This window comes from Pyrgilauda ruficollis, unplaced genomic scaffold (genome assembly GCF_017590135.1).
Source record: "Pyrgilauda ruficollis isolate IOZ18807 unplaced genomic scaffold, ASM1759013v1 scaffold12, whole genome shotgun sequence".
Lineage (NCBI taxonomy): Eukaryota > Metazoa > Chordata > Aves > Passeriformes > Passeridae > Pyrgilauda > Pyrgilauda ruficollis.
The window spans coordinates 12,724,441-12,746,453 of NW_024510321.1; the positions used below are offsets into that span (position 1 = coordinate 12,724,441).

Sequence of the window (22,013 nt, forward strand, 5' to 3'; positions counted from 1 at the left end):
CATTAACTGGAAGTTAATGTTTTATATTGCCATTTTGTGTTGTCTTTTTCTGGGTTCTGTTGGTTTTGGGGGTTTGGTTGTTTGGGGTTTTTTTGTTCTGGGATCTATTTATAACTGAAGCACTTTTGCAGGTGGTGTTTTTTTGCATGCTAATCCTGCAGAGAAACATTGTGTCCAACAAAGTATGCTGGGTCAGCAAAAGCAAGAAACTTGTGCTGGAAAGACAGTATCCACAGGTATTTAGTGTGTATGGAGATTTGGCAAAATGAATGATTAACTATCATTGGCAGAAAAAGATCTGATGTTGTATCTTAAGACATTGTGCATTTTTTTCTTTCCCACAGAAAAGATACTCTTCCTTTTAAAGTCAGCAAAAGACTCAGCTGGATTAATATTCATTGAATACTCATTAATCTTCATCTGTATTCTGTCTTTTCCTTCAAAACAAGATTATTCTTTTTTTGGTGTTATTTTCTCTCGTGTTAATTCACACACGAATGACATACATACGTGCACAACTGAGGTGGACCTACAAAGATTATTTAAAAAATGAACACTGCTACTCAGTGGTTCCTGTGGTGGCTGTTTGGTGGTTATTTTCAAAATTGACCAGACAGTACTGAAAATTATATTTCTTCGGATACTTTCTATGGCATCTGAGTTCAGCAATGTTGTGTTCTTTACATCGGGAACAGACTATAAAGGAAGTGCAAATAAGGCAGACTAGGCTGAGGTAGACCAGACTTGGATGACTTGGGAAGGCAGGGGAACCATGAAGAAGCAGCACCCCATGGAAGCTCCATTTCCTCCAGAGGAGTCTTCCTAGCATGGATCTATCAGAGAATTTAATGCATCATTGATTTTTGTGTTGGTGTGTCACTGTCCACGTCTATACAATTTTAAGGTTATTTAGAAGGGATGAAAGCTTATGACATCCTGCAGGTATCTGAGGGATTTGATGCTTGCAGGTCCTAGCATGGTAACCATCAATCTTTTAACAGAGACTTTTAAAGTAAATAGGTTGAACTGCATTTGGTTTAGCCTTGTGTGTAATTATTTAAAAGTGTGTACCTGTTGTCCCAATTCCACACTCATCTGAAAGACTGAGAACACAGCAGGTAAAAATGAGCTTCACAACCTTCAGATATTAAATCTAATGCTTTCCTTTGTTATTAATGAAAATTTTAAAGAAAGTATAAAAATTGTTACCTTCCAGTGAAGGATTTGCAGATTTACTTGTGGAAAGAGTGTTGTCTAAAACGAAGGGCCATCCTCATAAATGCCATTGCAGAGCCTCCCTTAACTGAAACTTCCCCTTCTTAGGTGAGCAACTTCATGAGATTGCATAGGCACAAAGGCTTTTTCTCAGGTCACAGATGACAAGTCAAAATGAGTCCTTTGAATCAGAGACAGAAATAATTTGGAAGAAACAGAATGTCCCTGAGAGATGCATATGAGGTTTCCAAGCTGCCTTTGCACAAGCCAGCCAGCCAGAGCATATTCAAGTCCTTCAGTGTGGTGAAGACATGAATTACTATAGCACTTGCTGTGTGCAAAGGAAGTTGTGGAAACTTTTCACCAACTATAAATGGAAAACAGAATTTTGGTCACTGATGGTACTTGCATGCTCTGGGTGGGGTCAGCAGAACCTCCAGTCTGTGAATTGACTGGCTGCTTTCTCCTGATCCAAGATGCTAAGTAGTCTTGCACCAGTTCTTCCAGTCAGCTTTCCTAGTCTGCAGGCAAAATGTTAACAGAGCCTGAAGCATCATCAGGCAGCTAGTCTGCATCTAGCCCTTCTCTATATTTAGGCACTGGCTAAGCAGCTTAGCTACAGTAGATGTGTTGGAGGGGAGGGAAATGCAAAGTCGAGTGTTCCTTTGCTTACCAGAAGCACTGCAATGAATAATTGTGCACTAGAATGTCTAACGTTAACTTGTGAAAAAGTGGGGGGACAAAAAAAAAAAAATTGTACTGAAGGTTGGTACCAAACAACCTGGAAAACTTAGGCTAAAATTACAGTAGTTGGAAAAAGTTTTTGTATAAAAATCCCTTCTCAAACAGTTATATCAATTCTTAGTATTGTGTTACCTGTGTAAGAAAGGTATTGATCTAAACAGACCTTGTTTCAAAGAGCATCTTGCGTTTCATATTGATGAAGGTTTTGGCTTTTAGAGCAACACTCTCCTGTGGAATGCTGAGAAAATATGTGGAGATTCTTTATAGAAAAGTAATTTCACTGCTTAATTTTGCATTAGGCAAGTCAATGCATTTGAGAAACATACGGTTATTTTTAAAACTAATGCTATACATTATTTCTACAAATATTTCCTCCTAAGTTCAAATTAACCTTGCTTTTATGGCTGTCATTTGTAGAGGTGACATGTCCACAGCAAACCTTCCACCTTTTCCTGTTACCATTGGTGGAAGAGTGGGTGCCTTGTAACTTGGAGTAGCAGGGGTAGTAATCTGCTTAAATGCTGGCATTCCCAAAAGTTATATGCAAATCAATGAATGAAATTTTGAAATAAAAAAGGAGAGGAACAAGAGAAATGAGAGAGAATGGAAACAGCTTCATGTTGAATATTGTGGCAAGCTAAATAGCTGCAGATTTGGAGGAAGTCTTTATTGTCAGTGTCTGACAAGCATAATCTGGAGAAATAAGAACTGATTGTGTCCCCTAAAAGGAAAGTACCCTTATTTTGTTATCTGCTGTATTTAAGTTACATGGTTTGAGCTGTAACTATCATTGAAGTTCAGGGCTAGCTTGGTTAGTGATTACAATACTTTACATAGTTTTATTCTTCTTCTCAACTACTTAAATCGTTAACTCAAAAGCAACAGGAAGATACCTTGTGGGAAACAAATCATCATCTGACTAACATAAATCTTAGTAGCTGAAAATGTAAAGATTTCTATATATTTAGTGACTAGATTAAAAAAAAATAAAAATTTGAGACTCTAAAGTGCTGTAGGGAAATATTTTTAAACATATCATGTTTCTGCTTTTTCCAGGTTGCACAAGCCTGGATTTATCCCTGTGTGCAGGGATCTCTATTTATGTAGGACTTCTGGGTGTACTGTAACCCAGTCTGCACAGAACGTCTAGAAATTCAGAAGGTCTCTACAGACACTGAGCAGAGAGAAAGTTATGGTGGTGCCCAGTAGTTTCACTTAACTGGAGTATAAAGAAAGTGCATAATGAACATGCAATAGATGGCAATAAAAGGATCAAAGGCTTATGCCCTGCATAGTTATTGCTCTGTGAATCTGCTGATCAAAGAGTTTTGAAAAGCATCAGATCTACTAAATATGAACTGCACAGTTTATATGTGATTGCTCAGTGAATCCAGCATGTCCTGAAGGCAGTGGCTTTACTGCACATGTGCACACCATGAATATGCATATGTATCTGTCCAGGAGTTCTGGTCATGAAACATGATAGGTCTGTAGCTTGCTGCAAAGTGTGTGATGTCTGAGAAGAACATCCAGGATTAAGATAAATTTACTGGAGTTTCCAGTGTTTGTACTAATTCACAGTTACCTTTTTAAGTTCAGAATCACCTATAAATGTGTTTGTAATACAAGTCTTTAAAATGGCAAGGAATGGAAATTTTCCTATGGAGTTACTGTACTACAATATTTCAAGGTTGAGGCATTTACTTGCATGTATTCAGTTCAAATGTGATTCCTCTCAAATGAGTTTTGCTTACGTCCGAATTGCCTTTCTGCCTGGAATCTTTGTAGCTGAATTGTTAGTGGTTGCAATTTCCATTTTTCCAGGAAACCTATTCCAGGTTTGGAGAACTGGAGGCATCAATAATTGTATTTGAGAGAGAGTAATGAGACCAATAGATGAAATGGTAGTGGTACAATTAACTATGTATCAACTCCTTTTCTGTGGAGTCTGAAAGGTCAGCAGGTGTCTTTGCTGCCTAATGCATATTATATCATATGAATCATATTGTTTTCCTTTGTTTGTTTTAATTATCCTCACATTTTTTACTAAAAACATTTGCAACTTTTATGAACACAAATAGAAACAGGAAGAAATTGTTATCTAACCTTGATAAATTACATCTTTCAAGAAGGTGTTTAAATAATTTACTGCAGTAGTTCTGTTGTGCATTAGTGGCACCTGAGTAATTTTTGTGATTGGGTATTTGACAGTAGTTAATATTCACATATTTTTTTCAAGTCCTCTTTGATTTTATTGTACATTATTTGCATGTTTTGTAGCAGTAATTTTTCTAAGACTCCCATCAGGAAAACTTTGGTCTGTATATAATAAAACCCACAAATTCTAAATAGTAGAGAATGTCTAAAAGATGGCATGATTCTTTTTGAGATAGATGATCAGAGCTGGTGCTCAGAGAAGTTTTGTGTCATGGAGCTTAAATCCTGTCCCTGTTTTTCCAGCAGAATATTGTGAGCATGCTCTCACAGCTTTACCAGAGGCTTATGGGTGTATTTGTTCTGAAATGTCATGTACTTTCTAACCTAGAAGGAAACATTCAATTAAGATTTGATTAACAGGAGGTTTTTTTGCAAATCTGTTTTCAAGTATGTTGCTTCTTACAGTGCTTTTGTCTATGAAACTTTTGCAATTCTAGATTTAATTTGGTGTTCATTTAAATACCTAAATATTTTTAATAATCTTGTGTTAATAGTGTCCTTTGTAAGCAGTTTTATTTTTGAGAGAGTAATTTTTCAAAAATACTGTGTATCATATTACATCTGTGTTATGTTATTCTTACAGATAAACAGAAGTCCCCTTCGGATATAATACAAAGTTTTCAGAAGAAAAGTCAGTTTAGGACCATTGCTCCAAAAATGGTACCAAAAATTTTAACATCCGGAGTGGTTTCTTGCCTTCAGTCATCTTTGCCTGAGCCAATGACAGCAATTTCAGCTTCAGGTCCCAAGCCCCTGGTGGTGCCAGCTCAGAACTATGCTGTCATGCAGGTGGCTGCTCACAAGGGCACGTTTTCCCTGCTGGCTGTGCCGTGTGTTGCGCCTGCCCTAACACAGCAAGTTCAGCAGTCAACTGTGGCCCCCTCTGAAAACCTAAAGCTGCCCATCCCCAGGTACCAATCTGTAAGGAATAAATTGCTGAGTGACAGAAAACCAGCACAAATCTCTGGTCTGAGTGCATGTCACAAGATTCCTACCAAAGCCCTGATCTCATCACAGACTTCCCCTATGACTACTCCACCTGAAGAGTGTCCTGAAGCTCATTCTAGTTCAGATTCAGCTGAGCAAGTGATGATAGCGGCCTGTGACTCAGCTGAAATTGGAGTTGCCACATTACTGAATAAAGGCAATCGTGTGGAATCTAGATCTCTTGTAATGAACAAAACTAAAATTGCTAGCGATAATATCTCTGGACCATCTGTAGTTGAAGATTCTCCATCAAAGCCAGCAAGTACAACTAATCCCATGAAACTAAGTCTACATTCTGTGAAGACAGCATCAGAAACCCCAAGAGAGTCACTCCTGACATCTGAGAAACTAAAGGAAAAACCCACAAATTCTACAAGTCCTGTTGCTGTTTTGTCATCAGCGGTTTTTGGCAATACAATTCAGATGGCTCCATCAGCACCAAAAGGACAACTTCCTATTTTGCCTTACTCCAGAATGAAAAATTCAGTGTTCTGTAAATCTAAGCAGAATATTAATGTTATGGACATAGCTGGTCATTCGCTAAAATCTGAATGTGAAAAGATACCATGTTTGAAAACCAAAGCCTTTGATAAGCAGTTAGGGGTATCATTTACACAAGTTCCCAAACAATCCATTCGAGAAAATACCTTCTCTCCACCCAGCAAAGAGGATGATGTCGACAGTCTTAAAAAATTGAGCAGTGCAACCCCTAAAAGAAGAGGCAGGAAAAAAAGAGCCCCAGAAGATTTATTGGCTTTTCAGGCCAAGCGAAGGAAATGCATCATTAATAAGTTTAGAGAAGGAAGAGAGAGGGCAAAGGTTGATATTCAGACACCTGAAGACAATAAAGCAGAAGCAGTGAAAAAATACCGCAGTATCAGACCAAAACCAGTGGTGGTTGTGCAGGCGTTCGCACCGCTGACTCCTGCAGCAGTCGTAGAGACGCCGTCTCGCGAGCAGGACTTAATTTTAAATGGTTCACTCACCAATAAGTATGTAAGCTCCAAGCACAGTGACGCTACATCAGCTAAATCAAGTGATCTGAGCAGAAATACATGTTCAGCCGTCCCGAAGGCGCTGCACAGATGCCATGTTTGTAACCATACGTTCCAGTTCAAGCACCATCTCCAGGACCACATGAACACGCACACGAGCAGGCGGCCCTACAGCTGCAGGATCTGCAGGAAGGCATATATCCATTCTGGGAGCCTGAGCACACATATGAAGCTTCATCACAACGAAGGCAAATCCAAAAAGCTGGTGTGCTGTGAATTCTGTGCTAAAGTTTTTGGCCATGCAAAAGTGTACTTTGGCCACCTCAGAGAAGTCCACAGGGTTGTTATCAGCACAGAGCCCTACACTAGCGAGCAACTGGTGCAAGACACTTTAAAGAAGAGAGACAGGAATGTAAAAGAGGCAGAAGCTGCAGAGAGGTGAGAGTTTTCACTAATTAAATGCTAATGAAAACTGGATTTCACATTGTCAGTGGAAATTAATAAACCTCACCATTATGAAAATTGTTGCATTTTTCCACTAAGTGAGATTCCTAATTGTTTAAATATTCCATTTGAATCTAGTCAATCCATTAGACCAACCAGTATATTTTAGCTGATTTACTATATATCAGCTAAATCATTAGCTGATTGTCTATAAATCATTATTGACACTTGAATATCCAAAATAATTTTGCATATATTCTAGTAATGCCCAATATACTGCCATATTTGGGTCAGTTGGTTTCTCATGGTTAGTGCTTCGTCTTCTGTCCCACCCACTTTGGGGTTTTCCCTAGAAGGTAAGGGAACCAATTGCAGTAAGCAAAAAACAATTCATATTTCAGTGTTAGCCTGTAGTGTGCTTTCCCTGTTAAATGTCATTATGCCACTTCCTTTTAGGGAATGCCGTGAGCTAATCTGTCCTGAGTTTACTGCTGCTTTTGCAATCACTCAGCAAAACAGAAAAGTTAACATGCAGTGTATTAAGATGGATAGAACATACTTTTACCTCTGTATTATTATTTTGAGGTGAAATCTCTTGATATAGTATAAATGTTGCCTTTTTTGTTTGTTCCAGTGCATTTATTTTCACTGAAGAACACTCGGGGCTTCAATGTAGCTCCTCACTGCAGTTCCATTCTACTCATTTTACTTTTCATAGCTCCACTCTCAGGAGCATCAGTCAGAAACTTTTACAGTCTTGAGACTAAGAAATACCAGTCCTTTTCTGTCAGTCTTAGTAGCTGTCATACAGTGAATCATTCAGTTTATCTGTTTTGTTGGGTAATCTGTCTAATATGTATAAATACACAGTGCTATAAAGTCCATCTTGCACATGTTATGAGAAGATGTCTGAGGAGATCTTGTTTTGATTGTGTTAACCAGGGACTGCCTGTGTATCCTTTATATTACAGAACTGTCCTAAATCAAGGGGAGGGGCTGTCCAATTGCCTATTAGTATTTAAACTTTTCTAAACTATGTCACCAGCTTGTAGAAAAAAAAGGCAAGAAACTTAGAAATTTCACAGTTTCCATCTTGGAAAGGGAGATGGTTTTGCCTCAAATTGACTTAGATCACTCACTGTTAACAAGTAGGTTTCTCTTACTTGTACACTACAGGTAATAGCAATTTTCACTTTTCTAGCACAGCACTAGAAATATTTGGATTGACCTCCCCTGAATCAGGAACTTTAACAAAAATTATCAGTCTTTTATTAAAGGATGGTGTTGTTAAAAGGTTATTTCCACCAAAGCTAATTTTTGAGGCAATTCTTAAACTCAGAAGTGTCATTTGGTTTCAGTTTTTTCCTAATCAGCCTTACTAGTTTTTATTTACCTTCTTTTTCCTTTTCCTCTTCCATATGAATTAGATACTGTAGAAAGAATGCCCTTTTTTAATTAAAAGTGTTTAATGACTGTCATCTCTTCTTGGAACTTGTAAGGACAGAAATTGCCATCCCTCTTCTCTGCCTGGCTAATATTTAAATAGTTTGTATTTCCATTTTTTTAACAGGGGAAATAAGTGCAATTTTGAGGACCTGTTCCATAACCCGGGAGGAGTGAAATTACAGGTCAAATGTGGTCGATGCCAGTTTATTGCAGAGTCTTTTGGTGAAATGAAGTTTCACTTATTGTGCTGTCATGGAGAAGAGATTCAGGGAAGAGTGAAGGAAGGGGTTTTGCAAGGAAGCAGAGGAACAAAGGGGAAACTGGTCAAACACACAACCCACGTGTGGAAACAGCACAGTGAGAGAAGACATTTAGCAAAGTGCAGTGCCCATCAGGAGGAGCTGTATAATGTTCCAAAACCAAAGAGACAGATGTACTTCCACCATCAAAATAATGCCAATAATGTACCTAAAAGTGAACCAAGCCAGTCAGGAAGTAGTGAAGCCTCTAAGGAGATGCAAAATGTGGGGTTTGGCCCACAAAGAAAAAAAATAGAATTTTGGTCAAAAGCAGGCTATAACTGCATTTTATGCAAACAGTTATTTGGAAGAAAAGAGGATCTTTGTAATCATTGGCAGACTCATCATAATTGTGAAGACCCTTCCACTTTATGGACAATTTTTACTTTGGTATCAAAACAAGGAATTATTGAACTTTCTGATAATGGTGAATATTGAAGCTCAACTCTACAATGCTCTGAAAAACATTAACTACCTTACCAAGTTGTTCTTTCACTGTCTTGCTAAACTAACTCAGCAGATGTATCATTAAAAGGTTTATTAGTTGGGTTTGTTGGGGATTTTTTAAAAAGCCATATTAACCCTTATTTTGGTGACTAGAAAATGTGTTTATTCTGTATCATTCCAGATGGGTACATGGAAGCTGATTATGAATCCTTGTACTTAAAATTCATGCTTAAGGAGCTTTATAACAGCAAATACTCAATACTAATTATTAACCTCAATGAAATATATTTGCAAGTTAAATTATACTGTACACACAGAAATAAATTTATATGAAGAAATCTTAGTCTTAAATGCAATTAAAAACCTGACTGGAAGTCAGGTCCCAATTGTGCTCCCAGATTTTGTGGTAAATGCATATTTCCATGCAGTTCTCTCCATCACTTAATTGTGCATACATGCAGCTAGCACTCAGGAGCTTTATAGTCTATAACTTAAGAACTTCTGATTCTTGTTTTCTTGATTTCAGTGTCTTCAAAAATGTTCATTGCTTGCAGGTGTTTTTGGTGCTCTTTTCTGTCCTGGTAACAGCAAAGATATTTGTATTTTAGGAGTAAAAACCTCACATGTATTTTTTTATGCCTGTACCTTTTTGGGTTGAAGATTTGTTGCCGCCCATTGAGATGGAGCCCAGCACATCTCCAAGGGGGCAGGTCCTGTAAGAGGGTGGAGTTCTGGAGCTTGGTTTTGGTGAAAAGGTCATTGAAACCGTTGAATCCAATTTGAAATTGATGTTTAAACTGCTTAAAGCCTTATGTTCCTCTGAATTATTTCGGGAGCAATAATGGAGGCAAGTCTAAGAAATCACCACATCATTCTCCAGCAGAAGTCAGAGCACATCAGAGGACAAGAAAAATACAGCAGTAGTGTCCCTACAGTACCACTTTATTCATTCCTTCTTGTGGTCAGCTGTAATTGAGGGATTGCAGTGATAAAAGAGTCATGCCTAAAATGGCCTGGGTTGCTTCTCACTGTTTTGCAAAAATTATGGTCATGAAAACATGAGAAGAGGTCTAAAAGTGTTGAGCTTTCTGAGTGGGATTCCACAAGCTGTTGCAATATTTTGTGTATGTGTTTTGTTTTTAACAGTAAAGGCAGTTTTGATGACCTAATAGTTTTGAATGTGATTTCTTGTGGTGTGGTGCTTTGCCCTGAAGTTGAACTGTAAGGTAGGAATCAAGAATAACAAAAGACAAAAAGACAATGCCCATAGAACTGTATTTTCCCATGGATTTTCAAAACTTTCAAATATGTTGCTATAAATTCAGATTTGTAGCTGTTTCTTTGCTTTCATACATTGGGATTTTTATGCTGAATTACCTTAAAATTAGTAATTGTTCTTATTCTTGACACATTCATTTTTTAATGTTACGATATATTATACATTATTCGTAATGTTACAATATATTCATATTTATTTTCACTGGCATATTTGGACAGGAACAGCTGTTTTTAAAGTCAGTGTTTCACATCAGACTGAGGCTGTATTTAACTTAGTAGAGTGTGTTGCATTTAGCAGCATTTTTTGCCTCTGCAACTTAATCCTTTAACTTTAAAAATCAAACAGCAGGGTGTTTTCCATGAAACAGAAATGTGAGAACAATCCCTCCTTCCCATAGTTACACTGTGGCAAAGGGAAGTTCATTCCCAGCATAAAACATGCATTTTATGAGTTGGGAAAAACCATTTAAAAGTTTTGATCATGATATTTTTTTAGAGTGAACATTAAATCACCCATCCCAAGGTATAGTTTAAAATGAGCTGACATAAATTCAGTACTGAGACAGAGTCCCTTCTGTTCAGGAACAGCAGCAGCCATGGCAGAGTGGCCCTTTAAAATTATTTTCAAAAGGTATTTTTTAAAAACAGTGGTGCATCAGAGCCAGTGATGTAGATGATTTGTTTGGGGTGGTCACCAGGGAAGAGGTGCACTTTCCCTGGAGGGGGAAGTAAGTGCTGGTGGGAGGAAGGGACTGGAATAAGGGAGTCAGTTGCATTTTCTTTAGTCAAAATTTTCATGTGCAGTCTTCTCATATTTTTGTACTTCTCTCCCTTTCTCCAGGCCAGATGGGTAAAGGGGTCTCAGCTTTCAGTGGTTTAAAACCTGAAAACATGTTTTAAAGCGTGGTTCTAATCCACTTCTCAGTGTCCTCATAAATGTTTAAAATTAGAAGTCTTTTTTTTTATGAGCCTGAAAGCATTCTTATGTTTCAGGCTATTACACTTATGGTAGATTATGAAAGATTGGGATTTTTTGAAAATAGCTTTGCATTAAATACAGATGTGTCCTTTGTTTAAAATGTGTTTGTTTGGCATTTGTGTTCATTTTGATAAGATTTGAAGGCCTGAAGTGAGCCTTATATACTGCAACTTTTAGTAGTACGTGTTTGCTGTCCAGCAGAAGGATTGTTATAAATACAGTTTGCTGTTTACCTTGAAGCTGGACAAGTTAACATCTGGTTTTGCACACAAATTATGTTTTTAAATTGTTAAACCGAATGTTATTGTTTTTGTAGCTGTAGTTTTGTTCCCCTCTGATTTTTCATTAAGTCTCTCTTTCAGCTCCACTGTTCAACTTTAAAGCCATTCCTCACATGGAAAGTTGTTCCTTCATCATCACACCATAAATAACCAAAGCTGGAGGAGTTCCATCACTTTTCTGGCTTGCAGAGTATTGCCCTTCTCCAGCTGCAGAGCTACAGTTTCCTATGTCTAACTTGACATAGTTGCTGGCAGTAAATGTTTTGCTTCATTTATTTATTAGAATTCAGCTTGCTGCTTTTTAGCTCAATCGGAGTTGCTGTCATACCTCATTAGATACTTATTTCATCTACTATTCACTGAGCTCTTTGAAGAAAGTGGCATAAGAAGGATGAACAGGTATTTAAAGGAGCAGATTTCTGCCCATTTCATGCAGGTGATGCTGATGTTTGAGGATCACCAGCTTATCTAGGCTCAGCCATGTAGTACATTGTATTTCTACAACACATCCACCTACACGTGCATCTGTTTTGGAATGAAACGTATACTTCAAATTCAGCTGTCAGTTTCTGTTATCAAACCTTTGCAATGTAGGTTTGGGATTGTTATGCATAAAGATTAAAATGCTATTAAGTGTAGTAGGTTTACTTGTCAAATTCCATATACTCTGAAAAATGAAAATCTCTGTGTGCTGAGTATGACACAGAAAAAATCTGGTCTCATGAAGAAAAGTCTAATGGCTTAAAGGTTGTCCTCATTTCAGTGTGCACTTTTATAGCTGATCTGTCACATTACAGGATTTTCTCCACTTTTTATTAAATTGCCATAATTTTTGTGGGTGAGGAGTACTGAAGAAGACCTGAGTCTGCAAGCAAGTTTCAGTGAAAAATGTGTCTCGTTTTTTCTAAACAAGCAGAAATGTTCCATGGACTCAATAGTCTTGGTGGCATTATATATATATATATATAATATATATACACACACACATATATTATGCACAATGTGGGGAAACAAGGTTTGGGGTTCAGTGTATGACTCTATGAGGCTGACCATTCTGCAGTTCTCAAGTTCTCAGAAACTAGAAATTTCAGTGTAAAAATAACTTGGTTTTCGGACTTGGGTGAATTTCTAATACCTTATTGACAAACCTTCAAGAAATCCTGAAAAATGGCAATAACATACGTCTCTATTTGTGCTTTGTTAGGCAATTTTTTGGACGTGGTGGTACCAGAGGTGGTGTAAAATATGATACTGCTGATGCTGTCAAGTACAAAGGAAGCTTTCTCCCTTTCATTCTTTTAATAATTTTATTGACTTTTCTGTGTAAGCATTAGAAATGATGGGATAAATTATGATCTTTGCTGCTGACAAACCCAGAAACATCATTCTGAAGTTACTTTGCAGAAACTTCCCATTTTCATCTAGAATAAGAGATGAACCCAGAAAAAGCAAGTTCTGTAGGAAAGAGATACGTGAGCAAAGTGTTCCACATGAGGCTCGCTCTGCACACTTACACTGCTGTAGGTGATGTTTACAGATCTTCTACTGATGCAAACAGTTTGTTCTTATCTAGAGTTACTTGTCTTGACCAATGGAAATAAGAATTAAAAAATGTCCATGCCTTCTCTTTTGAATTTTTCTGCTAAATATTTCCGCTGTTATACAGTCCAGATTGTGGTCCAAGCCATGAAGATACTCAAGCACTTTCTAGGAGCCTTAGAGCAGATTTCAGTGGAGGAAAGGGAAGGAAATGTGTGAGGGAAGGAGTGATGATGGAGGTTGGCACAATGTTCTGAATGTAAGTTCAAGCTTCTGTATGACTGGCTTTGGTGGAAGTGTCCTGAAGCCTTAAACTTCTGCATTCCACCCCCTTTGTTACATCATTCCAGACCCTGCTTCCATGTGAGGTACTTCAGTCTGGAGCACCCTCAGCTTCCTTAGGCATGAGCTTTTCCAAATGGCACAGATTCCTTTGCCAGTGTCCCCTTCTTTTGGCGTCTCAGTTTCATGCTGGTAGTTAGGTGAGCCACGTGCTGGCTGATACCAGCTGCTGCCAGATGTGCAATGTGGTCGTTCAGCTTTCTGAGGAAAACATCTTTTAGCTTTAGTCCATAAAAATGAAATCAAAAGCTGCATCTGTGCTTAAAAAAGTAGGAAAATGGTTCACTGAGTTTCCTGCAGATGGAACACTGATAAGTAGTAGAGTAAAAAAAGTTAAGTGTTGCTATAAGAAAAAGCAGCTGCTGAATGTGATTTGGGTTATTTATGTGTCATTGTAAAAGCCTAGAATGTCCTGTCACCTGGTTAGAATTGAATAATGGAATCAGAGAAGTTCCATAAAAGTGTCTCACACAGATATGATGGCATGAAGCAGCAGTTCAGAGACACTGACTGAGATCTCACCTTGCCTTGCCTCGCCCTGCCCCTCTTTTTCATCATCCAAAGCCTGGGACTGAGTAGCTCTGAACACTCCTCTGCAGAATGTTTCAGGAAAACAGGTTGCAGGGGATGCCAGGCCAGCGTCCTGCCCAAAGCAGGGCTCAGCAGCAGCCCAGGAGCAGAGCAATGTTTTTGCTTTTTGGAAGCCACTTCTGTTGCAGTTCCCACTGGTCCATTGCCAGTGTGAGGGTCATGAGTGTAATCAAGGCTCCAGTGTGTCAGCTGACACTTCAAAGCACTATCACAAGCAATTTTTTTACTTTTTTTTTTTTTTAATAAAACGTGACATTTGAGACAAAAAAAAAATAAATCCCCACAACCCCAAATAAAGTTCTAGTTTCAGCTGGCAGTCCTTTAGTAAGTGTGAGCTTCTCTCAGCACAACCCCCTGGCTTTGTTGCTTCAGACCGTGGCCAAGCCTCTTGTCTGTCCATGTGAAGCAGCTCACGCTCCTTTGACTCTGCTTTTTCTGGGACCACAGGCTCTCTACTTTTCACATGCAGTGAATAGACTAGGTTTTTGGTTTTTTTTATTTTTCTACAGTTGATTTAATATAAATTAAAGCATTTTATTTGCTGAATACTCAGTAATTTTGTGCAGGTTCAGATTCAATCTGGCTTTTGAACATACACCTGATCAAGGAGATCCATATACCTTCCTATTGCTAGAGCAGTAAGTGACACAGTGAGGGAGGAAAGAAAGAAATGTCCCTGTGACAATACCTTTGAAGGAATGCAGTTGCTTGCCTTTCACAGGAAGTTTAATTTCTTCATGGTTTTGGTTAAAAGCTTCTAATAATTTTGACTGCAGCAAATACACTCCTATACTTTGCTATTCAAATAAATCCTTTTTCAGCTCCAAGTCCTTGGAGTTTGAATCCTGTCCAGCCATATTCTGCTATCTGCCAACTCCTTGCTAAGTGCAGACCTGACACACTTGCCAATAAATCCACCTTTGTGCCATTTAAAGTCATCTGCTCTCTTTTCTCTGGAGCTAATCAAAGTTTGCAAGAAGACTTTTTTTTAAGGGGAACTGGCTCTAGGATTCAACTGATTTAAATTGCCAGGTAATTAAAAGAAATTGCAGTGAACTATAAAATAGAGAAATAGTACAGACTGTTTGAAATCTCACTTATTTTTAATAACTTTTATGAATATTTGGAGACAAAGTTTTCTAGGGTAGAATTTAGGGGGTTTATGCTGTTTTACGTGCTACTCTCCTAATCCACTTTTTAGACTCCCAAGCCCAGTACAGCAGAGCCCAGCCCTGCTCCTTAAGCTGATTGCAGCCTGTTAAACTGAAAGCACAATTTTATTTTTACCTTGTGAGACAGCTGGGCTGATAAATGGATGGGCTACCAGCTCTCCAGGAGACAACTGCAATGTCTGCACAGGTTAATAATAGTCTCATGTCTTTTAAGAGCAGCATTTCCAGTACCTATACAGGCATGTACATGCAATCACACACAAAATTATAAAAGGATTAAATCTCTGGAACGCTTCAAACTTGTGTGTTAATGTCACACTGGACAGTATATTCTAATTATTTTTATTAAAATGCAGTAACAGTGTTATTATTGTGTTGCTAATATATGTATGGCTGCTCTGAACCCTGAAATACTCAGAGGTCACACAAGTTCTTCCAGGAAACTGGATTAATTGTTGCACTGTTGGAATCTGTTTTTAAAAAATGTGCCACTCCTGCTGGTTAACACCACTTGTAAGGTTGAAATGATATTTCTCAGAGTGATTTACTGGTCTAGCAGAAAAGTCTGGTGCTAAACCTTTCCACTGGGATTTGCTTACATTAGGAAGCAATGCAGGTGGCAGTCAATTTCAAGACAGAATGGATTTTCTCCCCTTTCTTTCTGATAAATGAAGTGCTTATGTAAGGTGAGAGATTGAAAAAAAATGAGAAAGCTGCAGGCCTTAGAGGATCCGTCTGAAAGCTCCACATGCAGGCAGAGGACACAGGGAAAGTGCTGCAGTTCCTGCTCCCCTCAGGTGTGATGGGAGCCCTGGGTGAGGCTTGGCCAGTCTGGAAACGCTGCTCAACAAAAGCTCCTCCTTGCAGCCAAGGGTTTGGGTTTGGAAACACTGAGCACTGTCTGCAGCACGAGGGATTTGCTGACACCAACCTCATTTCATCCATACTTGGTAATAAACTGATTCCCACACCTTCATGGTAGGAACTCTGTTTGTTTTGAGCTTTTGTCTTGTGTCAGGTTTGTGCATAATAAATAAAATCTGGGTTTGAGTTAGTGCTCAGCAAACTCTATTCTGAAGGCTCATTGTATGCCAGACTGCTCCCTTTGGCTCCTGCTGGTGCCATCTTCCAAATGGTTCATTTGGTGTCAATGACAAACATTTGATGGTTTTTACTGTCAAGTATCATATGCAAATCTCCTAACAGTGTCGTATTCTTAAATTATTGTAGCATTTGATCAAATTAGCCCTTTTAAAAGGGGTCTGGGTACACTAATAGTGGTTGCTCTAGTACACATCTCTAGAGAAAACTTGAGATCTGACTTTAATAGTCAGAACCAATTAGGCTCATCCTTTTTTCTGCCTTCTCTCCGCATTGTTCAGATGAATTGCATTTTTCAGGCATTTTTCAGGCAGTTCAAGAAGACTGTCAGGTCTCTGGGGCTCTCTGACTTCTGGGCTCTGCATTCCCACTGTCAGCTGTGAAAAATAATTCCACTTTTGCAGTTGTGTCTAAGAAAAATAAGATGATAAATCAACAGGTTAGATTTAAGAGGGGAAGTACATTATTGTTTACTCAGCACTGAATAAGGTTTTGTTCTAGGAGATATGGTTGATATGAGGCATAGGGAAGCATTCTCTGTTTTAAAGTTTTCCAGTTCATGAAGTTTTTAGGATTCATTCTCACTCGAAAGAAGATTTAGGGGTTTGTTACTCAATATCTTTTCAGAGTCCCTGAAATATGGCAGCGATTTTGACAAACACCAGGCTGAAAAAATTAAGACAGGAAAAAGAAAGTAAACTGTAAGCAGAGAGAAACAAAGCTTCGAGAAAAACTCAACAAAAATCCCCAATGCATGCAGGATCTCTGAGTGTGAGTAACTACTTTCAGATAAAATTCACAGTAGAGTGGTCTTGCTGTTCAGCTACTCTCATGAAATTGCAATATAATTGAGAGTAACTTTTGAACCAAAAGAAAAGATTAGATCTTCTTTGTGTTAAGGGAAACTGAGAAGTTCTCCCGGAGGCAAGAGAGAGGTGCAGGTATGAAGTTAACTTGGAACCACTGTTCAGTTCTCTGTGCAGCATCTGATTGCAACATCCTTTCTTCCTTTCTTTGCCATAATGCCGTAGTAGTTTTTCCATGGAGAATAGATGGTGTAGGACTTTAATCACTGCTAAGTCTGAAAATTGATTGAACTTTCAGTGTTTGGCAACAGAAGACTTCAGTAAAAGAAAAGGCATTAAAATGAAGCTCCAAGTCTCTCATCATTTACCTTTTCACCTTTCAAGTTTCTGCTCCTTACATCACTGTTAGATTTGATACATGAGTATCGCTCAGCACAGCCACCCAGCATCCTGCTCTGAACAGGCAAACCCTTTGCTAATAAACCTCTAAATGTATCCAAATGATTCTGAAGACTCAGACAACAGAGCAGAGAGTGCCTTGCTTGCTGTCAAGTGGAAGTGATTAGTTTATTTCTAAACACCAAGCTCTGAGAAATAAAGCAGTGTGGCAAATGCAGCCCCCTTCCTTCTCTAACTTGGCTTTAATAACCTGCTGCATTAATGGCCAGAACTGTAATTGGGTGGCAGAGCTTTGAGCTGCTCCGTAACTCAACTGGTGGAATATTAATAAAGTGAAACATTTTCACAGCCTCAAAGGCAGACGTGTCTCAAGAGCAGGATTCGTTCAGGAGGGACCAAGGTCACCAAGCCCCTGGGCTTGCCAGCTCCCAGGTAAGCCAGGCCCAGCCCATCCTGTGCCTCCCAGTCCATCCCTTGCCTTTCCCTGGCGGCAGTGGCTGCCCAGGGCTGGGTTCACTCCGCTGTTCAGCTGGCACAGGGTGAGACCGCGCTGCCTGCAGCCAGGGCTGCTGCGGAGGGGACCCGCGAGGCCCTTCCAGCACACCCCGCAAACACTAAAAGTTAGATATTTTGGGAATTTCTGTGGCAGCTAATAGTATTCTGACTGCAAGCCTTTGCAGGATGGACACCTGTGGTGTGACGTGTGACAACCAGCCCCTTCTGGCACGTGTTGTTGCCTGCTGGCCAACAACCACAGCACTGGGCAAGGTTATGGGAGGATATGATGAGAAGGGAGAAATAAGTGAATTATGGAGCAATGTATCTTATCTCTTCTAATTAATTCATGAGCAAATTGAGTGTGAACCAATAAAAGTCCTGTTCCTCGTGCTGACTACAGCAATCAAAACAAAAGACAAATATCAGTACAAGAATCTTACTTGGATGTCAGTGAATGTCCTCACTGGTTGGTTATAAGTAATTAGGGGATGAAGAGTGAGTCTGACAAGAAGACTAAGATGAGGAAATCCAAGGAATAGTTTTATTTACTTAGTTATGGAGAAAGATGTTAATTGCTGTATGCAATTACAATATAAGCTGGAATAGACTGGTCTGAACTCACCCACCAAATCGCATTTTGCAGAAGGTACCAAACCAGGGCAATAAAAGCATAAGACGACCTGAAGAAATTTTAAAATATTTCTAGAGCTAGATATTTATTAAGAGTGAAGGCAAGATAACTAAAAAGGTATTTTACATACAAATTTTAACGTATTTTTAAAATCATTGCAAGGGATTAAAAGGAAAAGAGTGTTTTAGAAGGAAATTAAAAGGAAAGTGTATTTGGTTCCCCATTTCAAGTTAAAGTCAGTGAGGAGCTTTTCCATCCTTCCTGTGTTCTCTTTCAGACATGGCACCATCCCCTCACCAAGACCCTGACCAAGTGCAGGTTCACTGTGCTCTCTGGGCTCCTGTTGACTGCAGTGGGGTTTGGCTGCTCAGGCAGAAAGCAGAAAAATTTCCTCATTGTCATTTGAGTAAAAAATCTCAGTCTCTGCAAAGAACGGGAGCATCTAATGCCAAATAGAAATTAATAAGTGAAAACTGACTAGCCACAGGTGGCCACAGAAATTTCTTACTTTGAAACTCAAAGACCACATGGTTTGCTTTGGTTTTTAACTCCCTCACACAGAGTTTCTCATTTGTAGTATTGGTTATTGATTGATATTTCATAGACAGTGTAAGAAAATTAATGAAGACAAGCAGGTCTGGAGGTGTTTTCAGGGATTTCAAACAGAGTAAGATTGTAATCTACTTTCAGAAATAGCCACAAAAATGTAACAGCAGTTTGGTACTCTCAAGTGTTAAGCTGTGTTAAGCAGTATGTTTTGTTGTCTGTCTATCTGTATCCTCCTCTTCTCTGCATATAGAAGTCCTTTCCACCAAAATCCCTTTTAGTCATTCATTGTACCAGAAACTTTCAAAAGGTATTAGAAATTAGCAAAAACCTGTATATTTTTTTACCAAGTAGTGGGCACCACTGGGTGAAGTGCACCCATGGACATACAGTGGAATCCCTTTTCCTTTGGGGAGATGTGTGTCCAGGGAAGGGCAGAGGTACAAGCACACCGAGCCTCTCGCTCCTCAGCACTTCCCATCACAGGCTCCATCAGTGCCCAAATAAGAAAAACATGACTCACTGCTGGAAACTGAATATTTTTGTCTCACACGAAATGCTTTGCTAGTGAAATCTGGTACAGGCTTCATGTTAAAATAATTGATGTGAAGCTCAGCTTGGTGCATTATGATACTTCAGCCCTCGAGCACTGTGGTTGAGGGGCAGGAGCCAGGAGCACACGGATCTCTCCTTCTCCACTGAGCCCTGGGCCAGCTGCAGCAGGGGGAAAGGATTCTGGAGATGGTGGCAAGCTAGGAACAGCAGAGCATCTCTTTCACTGCCCTGCTGCAAGGATGGCCAAGTTTTGGAGACAGCACAAGGGTTCACATGATTTCATTTCTTTGTCTCTCGTTCACCACGTTAGGTGTGAGTGCCCTGAGCTGGCACTCAAGGAGAGAGGGGCTGCCAAACATCCCTGGGAGCTCTGCCGTGCTGGGAGGGCATGGCAGCTCCCACAGGAGCTGCAGGCAGCAGGGAACTATGAGGCTTTTCCAGCCCCTTGCAGGAGAAAGCATGAGTGGCTGTGCATGCAGCTCAGAGCAACAGGAACAAACTTCTCAGGTCCTAGAGTTTGATCTCCTTCCATACTGCCTCACTGTGCTGGTAGCTTGTAATCCTCTTGTGAGCTAAAGCTCTCCCCTTTTGATGTCAAACCAAGTAAGTCCCCATGTGAAATCTACAGTTCCATATAGGAGTCTCCAGGTGTGTGATGAACATTTGGTGCAGTCAAGTTTAATCTGTTTCTAAAATTCAAACCCACAAAGTCATCTAGGTCTCATGTGTGGTATTCCAATCTCCCTTATTAAACCAGTTAACTTCTGTCAGATCCATGAATTTCATAAGGATTCTCCTACCTCGTTAATAAATGATATTCAATAAAATAACTTGAAATTCTGATCCTTTGAAAATGGTGGTACCTTGTCTTTCCTGATGGCTCCTCTCTCAGCACAGCCCAAGGTTGTCTTCCTCTGGGGCTGCTCCTGCCCATGAAGAAGTGCCTGGTTCAGTGCCTGGCTCCTGTGTGGCACCCCCTCACTGAGGTTCAGGTTATTTACACCCAGTGCACCCCACTCACAAAAGATGGCTCATCTCACTGAGGAATGGTGGGAGATGAGGTTGAGGGTTGACAGTTTTGGGGTGTATATAGCAACCTTCATGTCTTTTTCTTTTGACTTCATAAACGCTTCCAAATCACAGTTCAACATTGAGAATGGACCAAACCAGCTATAATTGTTGAGATTACCTGGGTTTCCCTCTGTATGACGTAGTTCTGGCTCACATACCGATGTTCTGTGTTTGATAGATGTCTGGCAGCAGAAACAAGGGGGTCATTCCCAGTTTCTGTGCAACAAAATCTTTTTCAGGTGGTTTTTCAGGCACTTCCAGCTTTGCATTGCCATTCCCATTTCTCAGTTTTGTTCTCATGGCCCAGCTGGGTTTGTTCACATTCCTACACTTTCTTTCCTGTACGAGTGAACTTTGCATTTTTAATCAGTTTGGTTTTCAGTAACTCATTCAGTATTTACTCCTGCTGAGGTGACAGGATGAGGCATTTTCCTTAAAGCTGCTTCTCCTTGTTTGGGGTGCTAGTTTTTAAACAGCATTTTTATGTTTATGAGAGAAATATTATATTTGTCCCACATTCAGGTTCTTCAGTTCAGAGCTGATGCCATTAAACTGTTCCACCAGTATCTTAAAGCCTGGCATTAGAAACTGAAATTCAAAACCGAGATTCAAATACTTCCCTCAATTGCTTTTTTTCCCAGTCTAATTTGAAATAAATCATATTATAAGGAAGTGGGTTCAATGTCTTATCTAGACAGCCATCAGCTAAGACAATTAACTCCATTCCACAGCAGTTTTTGGCATATGGAGCAAAACTCTTCCAGGCTCAATATCAGGTGGGTGCAGAGATCCCACTGTGGGCAGTGAAACCACAGAGCAGAAGGAAAACATTAAATGTTTTGAAACAGTTGTGAGAGACCCTGCAGAATTTATGGCCTTCGGGGGCCTGTGAGAGGTTTATGAGGCTGGAAGGTTTCTGGGGAGTGTTTTTGTGTGGGCTTTTGCAGGTGGCTCCCCGAGATCACACAGCTCTGCTGGCTGGAACTCACGTGCTGCTGGAACAGGTGCTGCTTTGGGCCTCTCAAAGGCAACTCACATCTTTCTGGGGAATTGGGCAGTCCTGCAGCAACCACGATCTGTGATCCTCTGCACCCCCAGAGGACAGGCAGGCCCTGGCACACAGTGTCAGTGTTGCTGAAGATCGATACGCTGTTTTGGAAAACAACTGTTTGTAAAATGTCTGTGCAAGGCCAGAAGGAAAAAAAAAAAAAAAACCCTTTTATTCTGATCAGCCTCAGCTGCACAAATTTGTTCCTCCAGGTGGTTTTATTTTTCAGTAGAGCTACTTGCAGCAGTACAGAAGGCAGTGAGTGATGTGCTGCAAAAATCTAGCTTCACATGTGACCTCTTTGACTCTTCATCAGAGGCCTATGGGATGTTTTCTGATGATCAATTGTTACAAATGTTTAAATACCAACAACATCATTTTA

At 39.6% G+C, this 22,013-nt stretch overlaps 1 protein-coding gene across 6 annotated transcripts in view; it reads left to right on the forward strand.

Moving 5' to 3' along the window:
• Positions 1 to 10,168, forward strand: part of ZNF438 (zinc finger protein 438) — a 51,048-nt gene extending 40,880 nt beyond the window's left edge. For 4 of the 6 annotated variants that reach the window (XM_041489478.1, XM_041489467.1, XM_041489498.1 and 1 more), the window contains 3 exons: positions 132 to 236; positions 4,760 to 6,596; positions 8,173 to 10,168. In XM_041489478.1, coding sequence (XP_041345412.1) covers positions 132 to 236; positions 4,760 to 6,596; positions 8,173 to 8,785 — 2,555 coding nt within the window. In that variant the 3' untranslated portion in view covers positions 8,786 to 10,168. The remainder of the gene's footprint in view (positions 1 to 131; positions 237 to 4,759; positions 6,597 to 8,172) is intronic. The other 2 variants (XM_041489507.1, XM_041489511.1) reach the window with 1 other exon arrangement.
• Positions 10,169 to 22,013: the final 11,845 nt, after the last annotated feature.